At 42.6% G+C, this 16,512-nt stretch overlaps 1 protein-coding gene across 2 annotated transcripts in view; it reads right to left on the bottom strand.

Moving 5' to 3' along the window:
• MLC1 (megalencephalic leukoencephalopathy with subcortical cysts 1) overlaps positions 1–16,512 on the bottom strand; it is a 31,229-nt gene that overhangs the window by 1,628 nt on the left and 13,089 nt on the right. The window contains exons 6-11 of one of the 2 annotated variants that reach the window (XM_019543483.1): positions 12,355–12,456; positions 8,941–9,012; positions 8,324–8,440; positions 7,270–7,326; positions 4,958–5,080; positions 1,531–1,698 (exon numbers count right to left, since the gene is read on the bottom strand). In XM_019543483.1, the coding sequence (XP_019399028.1) occupies positions 1,531–1,698; positions 4,958–5,080; positions 7,270–7,326; positions 8,324–8,440; positions 8,941–9,012; positions 12,355–12,456 (639 nt within the window). The remainder of the gene's footprint in view (positions 1–1,530; positions 1,699–4,957; positions 5,081–7,269; positions 7,327–8,323; positions 8,441–8,940; positions 9,013–12,354; positions 12,457–16,512) is intronic. The other variant, XM_019543484.1, reaches the window with a different exon arrangement.

Below are 16,512 nucleotides of genomic sequence, written 5' to 3'. Positions count from 1 at the left end.
CTCTGTAATAACTTCTACTACTAACATCCCATCTCAATGAGCCGTTGACCAGTTCTGGGACTTAAGGAGCTGGCAGCCGCACCTAGCATTGGACTGGTTCCAGTGTTGGAACGCAAGGGCTAGCTCCAGAACCTCGTGAACCAACGGACATCCTATAGACTTATTACAAAGAAACTAACAACTTACTTTAAGTTGTCTACTTGCGCCAGCTCGGCGAACCTCAAAGGCGGCTATAAAGCTACCTCCAATCCTGCTCCACAAGCCGCGTGCTCGCCCACTCCGCAAAGCCCGCAGCTCCCCAAGCAGTGCCGGAATCGCAAGCCCGGCATTCCGCCACAGACCCCAGCCGACTTCCTGCCCTTTGGGCGGTGGGCTGGATTTGATGATCTTCCGAGGTCCCTTCCAGCCCTAATATCTATGAAATCTATACACACATACACAACCCATTTTCATTTTTTTTTATTTGTAGCAAATCCTTATAAATTTATTCATTCACTCATGCTTTTGTTAATGATTTGGATGATAGGATCGAGTCCACGTTTAGCTAATTTCTAAGCAACACCATGTTGAGTAGAGTTGTAGGTATTCTAGGATCAAGATCAACCTGGATAGACTAGAAAAATGGTACACAACCAACCACATGAGATTCAACAAGGACAACTGCATCATCCTATACTTGGAACAGAATAATTCCATGCACAAAATATACAGTGGGAAATGATTGGCTGGCAGAGAAGGACCCAGGGTTTACAGTAGACCATAAGCCAACACTATGCTCTTGCTGCCAAAAAAAGCCAATACCATCCTGGGAGTTCCATTTGCAAATCAAGGGAAGTGATTCTTCCACCCTATTCAAAACTGGTGAGGCTTCACCACAGATAGTGTCTGATTTTGGGCCCTACACTCAGAAAAGAATATGAACTGTTTGGAAAGAGTCCAGTGCAGAGCAACTACAATGATTAGGGGCCTCAGAGGCAGGACTTACAAAAAAAAGGCTGAAAAAGCTCAGATTATTTAGTCTGGAGAAGAGAAGACTGAAGAGAAATTGGATAACAGTCTTCAAATACCTGAAGGGCAATTACAGAGGATACAGACAGGCTTTTCTCTATGGCTGTAGAACACAGAACTAGGAGGAACAGCCTCAAGCTGCAGCAGGTTGGAGACTAACCTTTCTGACTTTCCAATGGTCAAGCACTGGAAGAGGCTACCTAGAGAAATTGTAGAATCTCATTCACTCAATTTTCAAGAGCTACTCAGGCAGACACTTGGCTGAGATGGTTCAGTCAGAGATACTATGGCCTTTGGCAGGTGTTGAACTAGATGACCTCATGAGGTACCTTCCAGCCCTAATGTCCAATGATCATATGATCCTATATATTATAATCAGGCAATATGTCCTTCATAGTGAAATTCACGAGAAGCAGAAACAAATGCAGTCATTACAGTTTTAGATGGTAATTTTTAATGTAAAATGGGACTAAAAGCTCTACACATATCAGATATAAATATAGTACCATGTGAGACACTTACCTCTGCTGTTCTGTACTCTGTTTTTTTAATCTGTGGAATAGTCCAAGATGAGTCATGCAATTTCATTTTTGTTTTGTAACTTACACACTGCATAATAGTGCCAGTGGTAAGAAAAGCCTGAACTAACAGGATCAGCATCAGAAGTAACAGAAGTACATCGTAAGATTGCTAAAAATAAAGATGTACATAATTTGTTAGCTGTTTAAAGTAACATGTCTGCTTTTTATGCCTTCCCTCCCTTTATATTTTCCAGAGGAAATGTTATTACTACAGCTATCTCACTGTTTTGGTGCATCACAGAATGTTACCACATTCTTTCTCCAGTTGATTAATCAAACAATTCATTTTGGAAAACTGATCTTCATGGAAAGGTCTGTACAAAGAAGAACAAAGCTTATTATTTTTTGTTTTACTAGAAATTGTAAGGCATAAATTTTCTATTCATATGGGGTGCCTATACACATGCTCCTTCACATTCTAATTAGAACGTGTCAGAGCAGATTTGATTAATCAAGTGTGATGAAGTGCTGCAGTGTCACATGGTCTAAGTCCCTGTGAGTTTTAAAACGGCTGCAGGGTGCTTTAACTAAACCTCATCGAATGAGGTTTAGATAAAGTATCCCACAACCATTTCCAAACACATGGAGGCTTAATACATGAGGTGTTGTGGCCTTTTACTTAAAGTGGCTGCCCAGGAACCACTGTAATTAAAATGCCCCACCCTTCCACCTCTAAGCATGTGTACAGGCCGCCACTGTCTTCACTATCTGAACATGTAACCACTGTCTCTCAAGATACTCCAGCTGGTACAGAACATGGTAGCATATTTCCTTAGCAAAATGGCCTATTTTGAGCTCATCAGACCTTTCTTCTGCTTTCTACACTAGCTTCCCATAGAATACCATTGCAAGTTTAATTTCTGAGTCCTCATCTTAAAGGTACTCAATGATCTAAACCCAGAATACCTAAAAAAAAAAATGTTTAAAGGATAAAGACAAAGATGAAAAGCTGTGTTTCTTTGACACAATAAAGCTCAGCTCCACAAGGATAAAATTGATCTCTGTAGGAGACAAAACTCAGAGAAGTTGATTCAAGATGGTAATATATATTCCCACAAAATGTGATCACCACAAACCTCATTATCTTATGCTTTCAGTGCAAGGCAAAATTTGGCTTTGCCTTTACTACTATAGGTGCATAGTACAGTGTATATAATACATAAATAAATACAAATAGTCATATAATTTTCCCCTAAAGAAAGAGAGTGAGAAAGAAACACACACGCACGCAAGACAAGCTAATCATGCCATGTAATACTTAAAGAATGTGGGCATTAACGTAACGGGACAGAAAAAAAGCCTTAGAATAGAATTAATGAGATTCATTTGGATTTCAGTTTTCCAAACTCTAAGTATGACTTAGTTAACATTATTACATTTGTAACTATATATCAGATAAGATTTCTTCGAAAATAGGTTCAAATGTATTAAAAAATAAAACTGACTGGAAATTTTTAACTAAAAAAAGTTAATTTGTCCAAACCAAAATGTGTCTTTGAAACGGAGCAATCTGATAAAATTTACATAAAGATTCAGGACAGAATTTGGCCAAAATTAGAAACAACTCCAAACTGGTTTTGGACCCTGATTCTGAACAGAGACTTAAAACGATCCTTTACCTTCCACTTTGTGGAATAAATAATTAAAACATTCATTGGACCAAAAAGTCAGAAGTTGCCTTTGTACCCCAGTAGTCAGTGTATTTACCTGAGATGTGGCCAGATTTAAATTCCAACTCAAATTAATATTTTACAATTACAGATTCAGATGGAGCATTTCCCTTGGAGAGATTAAGAGAACTAATCATAAAACAGCCAATAACCAAATAGTTAGGTCCATTAGCTGGGATGTTGTGAGAAACACAGACCTGAGGCTTGAACCTGGAATCTCCAGAGCCCAGACTCTCTCTTTCCCCATTTGAAAAAAAAAGTCTTTGTTTCTTGATGTGAATTGGAAAAAAATTTGCAATCTAAAATCTTTTGTGGGTCAGGAAAAAAGTTTTGCAAGCAGGTCTACACAAAACGCTTAAAGGTACTTTTATGAACAATTTAGCAGACTTGAGCTAAGTCTTCATTTTGAATTAAAACAGAAAACTAGGGAAACTTTCTTTGTCCTCAAGTATTTAAAAGTTTCGTACAATCAGGTTCAGCAACAATTTGACCTTTATCTGACTGCACTTTTCCCCTAAACATTTTGTTGAGGCCATTTGGAGACATTCATTCTCTCCAGAAAAAAATCAGAAAAATCTAGTACCCCCTGAATGCTTAGTTAGCTGGCTCTAATATACTGGTTTTTAATCATTCAGTAATGATTCATTCAAAATGCTAGTCACACTTAGTCACAAAAAATAACATGGTTTTCAGATTTTTATCCTTTTATTTTACTCTTAGATATGTTTTCAATTCTGGCATTTAGTGAGAATTTATGTTAAAGGTAAAGTACAGTAAATTTTGTTAATATAATTATACGTAAAGGGTCATATCCTGTTTCCTTTAAGGTTTGATTCAGTATGTCTTTGTACATTAACCCTGGATGGATGTGGTATCAGATTAAAGTGCTTTAGGTTCAAGTGCTTTATTGAGCATTCTACCAAATCACCCTGCAAATCAAGGTAGGTTTCATTCCACCGGCATCCCTTGCTGGGAGCCCTGCTAGCCTAAGCACAAGTCTGGCCCACCCTCCCCACCCCCAAGACCTGAGCCAGGAAGCTGGGGGAGGAGAGGTGTGCAGCAGGGGTGCTCCGTTTCCCCTGCCCTCCACCTTAGCTTCCTGACTGCTGCAGCTTGGAGCTTCAAGCACCTTTTCAGTGCACCAGGAACAGGGGGTAGGTTGTCAGGGTAACAGAGTCCTCTTCCTGCATGGGATTGGCTCAGCCCTTCCCACAAGACCCAAACCAGCAAGCTGGGGGGCGGTGAACATTTTATGTACTTTCCCACTGTACCACGTACTGGGAGAAAGCAGAGTAGATTTGCCACTTACTGGCAGGTATTCTAATAAACAGAAATAAATTATTTCTCGTGTAATGTAGGAACTTAAAAGGTTGCTACGATGTTAAAAACACTTGGTAGCACCTTATAGAAAAGTTTTATGGAATTTACATAGGCAGTAACTTTTCTGTAGATTATTTTTACAATTCTAAACTTAGATGTTTTATTCCTGATGTCATATTCTCTAGGAGATTCAAAACACATTTTAAAATAACTTTCTTAAAAGTTATGTAGTTTTTTGGAGTAATTCCATGTTTTTAGTTCTTTCTCCATGATGCAACACCTAATATACACATAATTCCTAATACATTCTTTAGTTACTCCATCTAAATCTCTAATTAGTGCCTGCTAAATATGCAATTAATTAAGGGAAATACATACTTTAACAGCAGGTGGATAATTTTTAATGATGTCCACAACTCGCAAGATACTGAAGGATAGGTATGCAGAAGCTGTGAATAGTAATGGAGAAGTGATGCTGCTTATGGCAATCAGGACTTCAACCTAGTTAAAATAAGACATTAATTTTAAATGAAGTGTTACTCGTATGTTAAAATAAAAACAAAAATAAAAACATAGAACATGATTTCATGAGATCCACTTCTTCTTGGCAGAGCGTGTCATCATACAAAGAGCTTAATCCTGCAGACTACCTGGCTAGGAACAAACATTACACATAAACCAGTTTAACTGATCAGAAACGGGTTTAATCCTGTAACAGAACAGATATCAATTGCACATAAACCAGTTTAAGAATGACTGAAACCGGTCTGAGATAAACCTGGTTGAATCAGACGTAACAGATTTGGCTCAAACCGATTTATACAATGTCTGTCCCAGACTCCTTGGTGGTTTAAGATAAACCAGACACCCCCGGCATCCCAGAATGCTCTGTGGGCTGACCAGGGCTATCTGCTCTACAGCAGGGCTGGCCCCTCCCTTCTGCTCTGGCTGGAGCTCCAGAGACTGCAGGCTGCTTCCCCCCTCCCTGCTAAGCAGGAATTCCCCACTCCCCTCTGCCTTGCTGAGGAGGTGTCTGTGTATTAACTTGAAGACCACATGTTGGCTACTGCGCTGAATCAACCGGCCGACTCAACATACAGGATCAACAAGTAGCTGCTAATATTCCCCATGTTGTTTTCTTAATTGGGTGGTAAACACTGTTATCAATTCCCTGCTAGACTAATCAGAGCTCCTGCCAGAACCTGGCCATGCCCCCTCAGCTCCATGCTGTGGAAGAAAGGGAGGACTGCGCTAGTGCCCCACCCCCCGCCCCCAGCTCCTAGACTGAGCCACTGCAGGCATGTGCCTGCATTTCTGGGATGTCTGTCCAGTTACAAAACTGATTTAGCCTAGCCAGGTTAAACTAACCTGCAAAGATTGAATCAATTCAGGCTCAGGCTTTTTGACTGTCTGTCTGTAGCCCCTATGTCCAAAATTCCCCTTCAAATGTATGAATATTCCCTATAAATTTTAAATGCTTTTTGTAAAGAATGCTGTTACTTTATATACATATACATTCTTTTTTCATTACAGATGTGAAGATTTTTGTTTATCTTTCATGCGTACAGATAATAACAACAAATTAAAAGGATTGGCATAGAAGACGCAAAATTATTTTTTCCTTTTACATAAACAGTAGAAATGACAGCCAAATATTAAGTGAACTACACACCCTAAATGACTCAGCCAGCAGATTTCAGTGTTTTCAGATATGTTTCCTAGTGAGACACACAAACTGGTTTTCATTCAAACATAAAATCTACAGGGTCAAATTTTATTTCAGTTATGGACTTAAATGTGGCTGAATGCATCTAAGAATAGAATCTGGCTTAGTTCTATTCTAGACAGACTTTGGTTACCTATTGGTGACCCAGTTAACTCTCCTTGCTACCTATATAGTAGTGTCTAAAACTTTCACTGTCCAGTATAAATACAAGTTTTGTGTGTTATAACCCATTAACAAATTATTCTGGTTAATAGACTTACAGTCTACACCATAAGACCCTAATTAACTCCATTTAGCATTATTATCAATTATGGGTCCCCTGTAATATTTCCACTATCTTTTTAGTCACTTTGCAGTGGACAAATATTAGTTACACCAATATTAGTTATCATAAAAACATAAAAAGTGCCATACTGGATCAACACAATGGTCCATCTAGTCTAGTGTCCTGTCTCCAATAGTGGCAGGCATTAAAGTGTACAGGTCATATCTAGTTAATCCACCCCTGTCATACTGACCCCTCCCTCTCAGCATCAATCATTATTAGTTTAGGGATATTAAATTATACATCCCTGACTGTTCTATTTAGTGTTCCTATCCTCCATGAATTTGTCCAGTCTCTTTTTTGGAACATAGTTATAATATCTACTTCTACAAACTCCTATAAGAACAAATTCCACATAATAACTATGTGCTATTTTAAAAAAAGTTTTTCTCTTGTTTATTTTAAACTTGTCTCCTGTTAATTTCAGTGGGTATTCCTTAGTTTTTGTTCACTAGGACCTGATGAATAACAATTTCCTACTTACTTTATTAAGAGCCTGCATGATTTTATAGATCCCTATCAATTTCCCCCCTCTGGCCTTCTTTCCAAACTGAAGAGTCCTAGTATTTTTAGGAAAGACCTTAAAAGTAAATATTCAACTGCAATACTAATTGCTGAACATTTTCCACACATGCTTACCAAACATTTACTTGGATATTCAGCAGCTACATGACTTGCAATGGCACTTGGAAAGCACTGAAAAAAACACCAAGACATAAGAACTACTGGTAGATCTCCTGTTAGTATAAATTGTCATAGCTTCATGGATTGCAATGAAACATTGATTTACACTGGTTTTCATTCAAACATAAATCTACAGGGTTAATTTTTTATTTCAGTTAGCCATATGTCATTATGGACTTAAATGTGGCTGAATGCATCTAAGAATAGAATCTGGCTTAGTTCTATTCTAGGTAGACTTTGGTCTGTCTAGCTTGGGATCATAGACTAATTTTGCTAAAAAAGTGAACAGTGTATAATTGTGTATGATGCTGTACTGGAATCACTAATGGGACTAATTAAATGCAGATAAAAGTAAGTTAAATTTTTTATCATTGATGAATGTTATATATATAAAACCACACACAAAGTATAAATACTCCCCACATAGACTAATTCTGCAGTTTTAACACGTGCAGAAACCCTACTGAATTTCATGTGAATTTAGAATACTGAAGTACTGGTCTCATGACTACAGAGGGCTGGTATTCCGTTTCATTCTGTGGGTATTCCCAGGAACTGGGAGTGGGGCTAGTGATTTCTTCTCCAGTCTGTCCCCTCTCTGGCATGCAGTAGATGTGAATCTTAGCATAGTTGTGACTCTCCTGTATTTACCTGAATCCAAGACAAGTTTTTCCCTATTTAATATGGGGAGAAAGCCCTCATCTTGACTTCAAATACACAGCAGCAGGGGTCAGGATGAAGGTGGCTCCTGCACCTCCATCTCCAGCCCCACCCAGGATTGGGGTCAGGATCCATCAGAAGCAGGCCCTCAGTGCCACACAAACAGTTCTGTGCCACCACCAGCCCCCAGAATGTGGCCTTACTGCAGTTGGTGCTGGTCCTATGGATCCATCCAGAGCACAAGGTGAGTTTGACACACGTGAACTACAAATGAGTGTCAAAAGAACATTGAACTTGGAAAGAAGAAAAAAACAGAGACATTCTGTGTATTTATTTGTAAAGGACTTACAGCCACTAAGATCCAAAAGAAAGTCACTGAAAGATATGGACCTGAAACTAACACATCCATATTCAGAGCAATTATGCCGCCAAATACTGCTGAAATTCCAATGATCACCTCAATTACCTGAAACATTGCAGAAGACTCGCATTATTACCTGAAACAATACAGAACACACAAAGTACTACATCTCACTGTTGAGTTTTTCCAGTCATTTCATTTGCATGGGTAGGTCCTGAGTTATGGACAGGAATGGATACATTTTTTAAGTGTTAAAGATATTTGAGACCAATCTTGCATACATGAAAGATATGCCAAAACTCCAGTTGGAATACATGGTAGCAGGGGGGGCCCAAACGTACTCAATGTACCCAATCTATAATATTTTTTTTAATGCCTGTAGTTCTTTTTCCTTCAGTCATCAATCAGGCTTTTTCCTGCTACTAAGGCTATTTGGAATTCATCTTGCAACTTAATAGCATCTCATGTCTGTGTCTACACATCAGAACAAGCCTGGTCCTGAAGTTATAACCCAGAGAAAATTCCCACCCACTCTAAAGGTGTTCAGTAAATGGAAGGATGAGAAAATAAATCCATTTAGCCAAAGAAAATAAGGCTTTTCTTACTGAATAGGATTTCAAGAGCCGAGTGGGAAAGCTGACATTGCTCAACATGCTGTTATTGTCATATGCAGCATTCTAAATGAAAAAAGAAACAGAAAAGTTGATTAAGGGCTAACCTCTGACCTGATTTTCACAGCATTAACATACCCTCTCACCTATCTTCTGTGTAATCTGCCTCTATCTTGAACAAATATATCAGAAGGAACAGTATCTGCACATCCTATTCTTTACCCTATCAAAGTGAGCAGAGAGGGGCAGAGGTCATTCATTCACCTCCACAACATACCAGACACAGCGACTGATTAAAAAAAGCTAATACATTACTAATCAGGATTAGTGACAGGCCTCTTCCCTGTTGGGAAAAATGGGGAGCAAGGATGGAATTGTACTTCTCTAAATAAGTTTCTTCCTGACACCATCCCAGGTTGACCCAAAGACAGCCTAATCTTGTAAATATTGTGAATATTGTCCAAATAGTGTTAAGTTTTATATGTGGACACTATGGGTAGAACTCTATTTCCCTTTGTGCATCTAAATGGCAGATTTTTAGCCACAAAAGTGCCAAAAAATGCCATTTACATACATTCTAGGGATTCTATTTCCTTGGCATGCATAAGTGTGCTAGTGTAGACTGAGTACATGCAGTAACCTACACCTGCAGTAACATGCACTGGTTGGGCACACAGCAAATAAGGCCTGCAAATGTAGCTGGGAATGCATAACTAATGCTGCTGGACCCTGGAGGAAGAGCCAGATCCTTCTGGACTATAGCCCTGATTGCTGAGGGTGCTCACTTAAAACAGCCAAAGATATGGGTTCTTAATCCCTGTCATCCAGAGGGGATTTAAACCTGCAACTTTCTGCCAACACAGTGCTCAAAACACCATATCACAAGTCAAGCATTGTCTAGACCAGTGGTTTTCAACCTTTTTTGTACCAGGACCAACCTGTAAAATTGATGGCCACTCCCAACCCAGTAAATTGTTAAACTTAAAAAACACTCCCAGGCCCTGCCACTGCCCCTCACTCCCAACCTGCTGCTTCCTGCCCCTGCCCCCGCCCCTCCCCCCCCACAGTGTGTGGGGTAGGGGGTGGGTGTGTGGGGCAGGGAAGCCATAGGGAGGTAGGCGCTCCCTCAGATTGTGTGCCCACAGCGGGTATGGGGCTGCAGGCTAGCAGGACTGGCACAGGCAGGAATCACCTCCACAGCCCAGCAAGCAGGACCCAGCACAAGAGGGCAGAGCAGGGTCACTAGACTTGTTGTTGCCACTGCCAGGATCCTTGTGCCAGCCACCCTGCCAGCAGTGTGAGAAGTAACAGACAGGAGAGGGCTCTACCCTCCCACTACTATCCTCCTGTGCAATGGGCCACAGCTCTAACCTGCTACCATGGCCCAGCCACCACTGCCACTCCTCCCAGGCCACCCACACCTTCCACCACCTCACCTCCCCTCTGCAGTAAAGCTGTAGCCTGAGGGAATAGTGACCGAGCCATGGCAGCAGAGTACAGCTGCAGCCCAGTGCATAAATGATTGGTGGTGGGATGAGGTGGGGGACAGTGCAGCCTTTTCCCGACCATCCATTACTCCTTGCACTGGTAGCATAGCTGGCACAAGGGTACTGCTGGTGGTGGCGGCAGCAGCAAGTCTCATGACCCTGCTTTGCCCTCCCACACTGGGTCCTGCCTGGTAGACTGCAGAAGCAGCTCCCACCTGTGCTGGTCCATCCAGGCTGCAGCCCCATGCTTGCTGTGAACACACAAATCTTGGGGGGGGGCGGGGCATAGGAGCTGCTCTCCACACTGCCTGGCTACCACATGCATGTGTGCATGCACACACAAACGTGGCACCCCCTGCCTGATCGCATTCTTCCCACTCCCCCCCAGCCCCTTGTAGGCTGCAATTCTGCCAGCCTACAAGGGGAAACCTGCAGTTTCCCATGTTTTTCTCCTTTAAAGGAGAAAATCCATGAGTGTCCATGTTTTTCTTTGACTGTTTGTGACCCATTTATATATTCTTGCAACCCAGTTCTGGGTCGTGACCCACGGGTTGAGAAATGCTGTTCTAGATTAGAGCTCTCTGGTGCTCCCAGATAGCCAAGAGAGGAAAACATGTGGGACCAAGAGGAAGTAAACAAGCCAAAGAGTATGTGGACCAATGAAAGATTCTGGCCCGAAAGGAAGCAGACCCTGGATTCTAGCCTGGACCCTTGCTTCTGATGAGTGAACCTACTGCATTATACTGCGGCCATTCAACCAAGTAGTAGTAAATGTAAGCAACAGTGGTATGGTGGTTCGAGCACTGTGCTGAGAAGTCAATGGGCATGTTTACACATGCGCTTTACTGCACAGTAAACTAATTTCTTGCACAGTAAAGCATTACCATCTACATGTATGAGGCAATGAGGCCAGTGTAGACTAGACTAATTTCCTAAGGTGTCAGACAGTCCCATGAGACACAAGTGCTATCCAACAGCGAAGTAAATTACTGTGCTTAAGGGCATGTGTAGAAACTGATGTTTGGGTTACTTTACTCCAGCTCAAATTGCACCAGAGTTCATTCAGTTGCATTAACTGCACATGTAGACATGCCCAGAAACATGCAGATTTAAACCCATTCTGGGTTAAGGAGAGGAACATGGGTCTCCAGCTTCCTGGGTGAGTGCCCCAACCACCTACCTATTGAAGGGGGTTGTTCTCCTTTCTCATCATTTTCCAGAACTTGCATATATAAGTGTAGGCTGACACATCCATATGAAAGTTCTGCCAGCACCTGCCAGCTATACAAGCACATCCTTGTATAGCTGGCATGCCAAGGGTATGCTTACCACTGGGAAGAAGCAAGTACTGTTTTGAAACACAGATAGGGTAGGATTTTGAAAAGTGCCTCTGTGATGTGTCAAATCTCATTAGCTTCATATGTTACTTAAGTGGGTTTGAAAATCTACCATTAGTCCTAAATCCTGCAGCCAACACTCATGTGTACAATTCATTTTACTGGGGAACTCTGCCCAAACAATGAAAAGAAGAACTATCCCTCCTCTACAGGCCTCAAACAGCTGCAAAGCTTTATTTACATACAGCAGGGACAGAAATGGGAAAGGGATAGACCAAAATATTTGCATATTTGAGGTTTGCCCCAGGCAAGTTATGCATTACAAAAAGCAAAGACTATAACTGCATGGTCTCCGGGTATTCTGATAACTACAATGACAGTAATCACACTTCCTTTAGTTTATTGTTCTGACCTAATTTGCACAATGAAATGTGAAATAATTGTTTATTTTGTTACAAAAATAGAAGACACTCACACTTTATAAATGAATGGGGAAAAGAGGAGATATGACAATAAGATATGTACTTAGGGAAACAAATTAAAATTAAATAAAAAAATGCATCATTCTTAAAAGAAAAACCTACTTGTTTCCTCATACAGCAGTCTTCATTAGACCTAGCTGAAATGATCACAGTAGTTGCCATGAAGATTTCCAGTAGAATCAACAGAATCAAATTGAAATTTATCTGCCAACAGAATACCACATGCAGCTGGATTAAGTAAACAATAACCATGTCCATAACATTAAAGCAAACTGTTGATCTATGGTGAGTGGAACCATATTGTTCTTTCATTTCAGTCTCACTTTATGAATGACAAAGCTTTAGCTTGCCTCTAAAATGTGTCTTGCATGTAAAACATTCTGAGAAAAATCTTAAGAGGAAAATTTAAGAGTCCTTTTTCTAGGGCATCGAAACTGACCTTCCTCACTGTTTACACCTCAGCATCTTATGACCTTTAACAACACTATACAATTATATATGGAGATAAATAGCAATGAATGTTATTGTGGTAGCAATAATGAGCAATGGTGGGCATTAATGAACATTTTATGACTCTCCACCTCAGGCTCAGTAACAACCAGTATGCTGTATACAACAGTGCATACTCCCCCACACTTGACGATGAGGAAGTCAACAAGGAACAATTCTACTGTACACTTGACAGTACTTGTCTTCCAGTCAGGACTGTGTCAAGGAAGACAAGCTCAGACTCATGGGTGACTTCAGTGCAGGAGTTGGGCAACACTCTTAACTCTGGAGTGGCACCATTGGGAAAGAGGGGGTGGAGAAAAATCAACTCCAATGGTATCCTCCTCAGCAAATGTGCAGCACATGACTTGCTCATCATGAATACAATCTTTAGACAGAGTAACAAATATAAGACCACTTGGAAACACCCAGACTCCAAGCACTAGCACCTTCCTGACTATATTATTGTAACAGCCCACGATCATACTGAAGTGCAAATGACTGCTGGATGGACCACCATTTAGTCAGATCAATCATAGACACGTAGCTTGCACCACAACACTGTAAATAACCAAAAGAAATGTGTAAGAGATTTAACATCAAGACACTCCAAGACAAGCTAGATGTGAGGCTCTTCAGCAACGCCTTTCTGAGAAGTTCTCTGACCTACCTAACAACATCAAGGACATCTAGGCACACTAGGAAGAGCTTAAGAATATTATTCACAAGACATGTGCTGAATCAATTAGATACTCTACTTACCATCAAGATTGATTCGATGAGAACAGTGAGGAAATCCTAGCACTTATACATCAAAAGAGAGCTGCATTCTGCAGTTGGCAAAATGAACGCTCCAAAAAAAATGAGAGGCTTACCACCTGCTCAAAGCTGAAGTTCAAAGAAGGCTACAGGACATCAAGAACCAGTGGTGACAAGCAAAGGCCACGAAGATCCAGAGTTTCATTGACCAACATGATGTGAGAAGCTTCTTTCAAGCAATAAAAGCCATCCATGGGCCACATTCCAATGGCCCAACTCACCTGCGATCCCAGCACAGCTCCACCCTTCTCGTGGACAATGTATCCATCAAGCAACACTGCAAGGAGCATTTCAAGATTCCACTCAGCCATGAATTTGAGGTCTCAGGTGCCACCATTAAGTCCATTCCTCAACCCCCAGTAATAGAACTTCTTGCTAATCCCGCAACCTTAAAGGAAGTCTGGCAAGCTATCACTCAGACCAAGAACAATAAGGCACCATGACTAGATGGCATTCATGCAGAGGTCTTCAAAGCTGGTTGACCAGCACTAGCACAAAAGCTTCACCAACTTCCATCAAAATATGGGTTAATGAGGAAGCTCCACCTGACTTAAAGAATGGCAGCAGTGTGACCATCTTCAAGAAAGGGCACAAGTCAGTGTGTAGGAACTACCAAGGCATTGCCCTCCTCTCCGCTGTCAGGAAAATTCTTACTCGCATCCTTCCTAATCACCTCCTCCCCCTTGCTGAAGACTGTCCTTCTAGAATCCCACTGTGGCTTTAAACCATCTCAGGGTACCACCAACATGATTTTTGTTACATGACAGATCCAGGAGTAGTGTAGAGAGCAACACCAGGACCCGTTTATGACATCCATTGACCTAACGAAGGCCTTTGACTCCATCAACCATGAAGCCTTATGGAAGGTGCTGACAACAATTTGGTCCTCCACTGAAGTTCACTGTCCTCAGGCTACTCCATGACAGGATGATCGCCACAGTCCTTTGCAATGGATCAAAGACAGACACCTTTACCATCCTGACTGGTGTCAAGCAGGACAGTGTCATCGCCCCAACCTTTTTTTCCATCTATCTTGCTGTGATTTTGATTCTCATCCATGATCACCTTCCTCCCAGAATTGAGACTGAGTATCAAATGGACAGTCAGCTTTTCAACCTGTGGTGCCTTCACAACACAATGAAACTTACCAAGACTGGCATCACCAATTTTTAGTATGCTGATGACTGTGTTATCCTTGGGCACACTAAGACCAATCTGCAGTCTACCTTTGACCTTTTCTCAGGTGCCTATCCTAGCCTAGGACTCTCCCTTAACTTTGGGAAGACCAAGCTCCACCAATTACTATTGGTGGAGAAACCCTGGAAAATGTTGAGCATTCCCCATACCTTGGCAGTCACCTCTCCCAGTCAGTCAGTCTTGATGCAGAAATTGAACATAGGATTCTCTGTCCCAGCGTATCCTTCAGAAAGCTGTTTCACCGTGTCTTTACTGACCAGGATCTGCAGATGGAAAGTAAGATCCTGGTCTACAGTTCAGTGGTTATCCCCACGCTCCTCTATGGGTGCCATATCAAAGCCATCTTAAGCATCCAGAATGGTTCCATCAGCGCTGACTCAAGAAGATCCTTCACATTAGATGGGAAGACCACTGCACCAATGCTAGCATCCCCACTGCAGCTAACATAACCAGCACAGATGCAAAAATCATGAAACATCAACTCAGCTGGGTTGGCTGCTGCGTGCAGATGGCTGATGCTCGTCTCCTGAAGCAAGTCCTCTTCTCTCAACTTAGTCATGGTAAGAAGACCCACAGAGGACAAAGGAAGCACTACAAGGACACCCTGAAAACATACCTTAAGAAGGGTGGAATCAACCCTATGAATTGAGAAGAGCTGTCTGATAACAGGTCTCAAAGGAGCTGCACCATACATCAAGCTATAGTTCACTTTGAAGAGAACTGTCTTGCTCAGGTAGCTGAGAAACGACAGAGGAGGAAGAAAAGTGCACAACATTCTGGCCAACAGTTGTGCCTCAAGGTACCACTGTCATTTTTGTGGAAAAACTTGCAGAGCACAGACTGGACTCCTCAGCCACTTTAAAACTCACCAGTAAACCTTCCTCCTCACTGTGAGGGAATGGGGCCTAGGAGCGGCCATGAACTCCCAAGCGCCCCCTACCGTCACTCAAGGTGGACTCAGCACCCTCGGATTCTCGCCTGCCACGACTTTGATAATAAATAGGTTTGTATGGGAGGCTGCCTTTATCCCTAAGTAGACGGTATGTGTGTTCCTACCCCTACTCCATATGGGATACCGCTGTGCACCCCTGCCTTAAGGGCTATGCATGCCTCCAAACCTCCCCTTTAGCACGCCCCAAGCTTCGCAGCTGTTTGTGGATGATATCTGGTCCTTGTGTTCCTATGCCGTCTGGCGCCTCTGGGCCTGTCTCCCCACCAGCGCCCCTAGCCTGGTGCCCCTGGGCTTGCCTCGCCCAGGTACTCTTTCAACGCCTTGCCCCCTCAGGGCTCTCTCCCCTCTTGGGGTCTCTACCGTGCCTCTAGCACCTCTCGCCCCTCTCGGGGTCCTTTGCCGCGCTCACCATGCTTGCCGCCCACTCTGGGGCCTCGCCCACTCTGGGACCTCTCTCACCCCTCTTAGGGTCTCTGACCGTGCTTGCTGCCCCTCCTGGGGTCTTTGGCTGCATTCACCGCGCCTGCCACCCAATCTGGGGCCCCACCCCCTCTGGGGTCTATACCGCGCTCCTCGCGCTTTGCCCCTCTGGGGCCTCGCGCACTCTGGGGCCTATACCGCGCCTCTTGCGCCGCGCGCTTCCCGCGCTTGGGCTCAGGTGGCCGTAGCCATGCCTGGCCCCTTGACCCTTTCTTGGGTCGTTTGCCCCACTGGGCAAACTGCTGCCCTCCTGGGCTGGGGTCCAATCCCCCGTGCACTGCGCCACTCCATCGCAAACAGTTGTGCCCCACTGGCACTGTGCT

This window comes from Crocodylus porosus, unplaced genomic scaffold, assembly GCF_001723895.1.
Source record: "Crocodylus porosus isolate Cpor-Errol unplaced genomic scaffold, CroPor_comp1, whole genome shotgun sequence".
NCBI classification, from domain to species: Eukaryota; Metazoa; Chordata; order Crocodylia; family Crocodylidae; genus Crocodylus; species Crocodylus porosus.
This window is presented reverse-complemented; position numbering and strand designations above follow the sequence as displayed.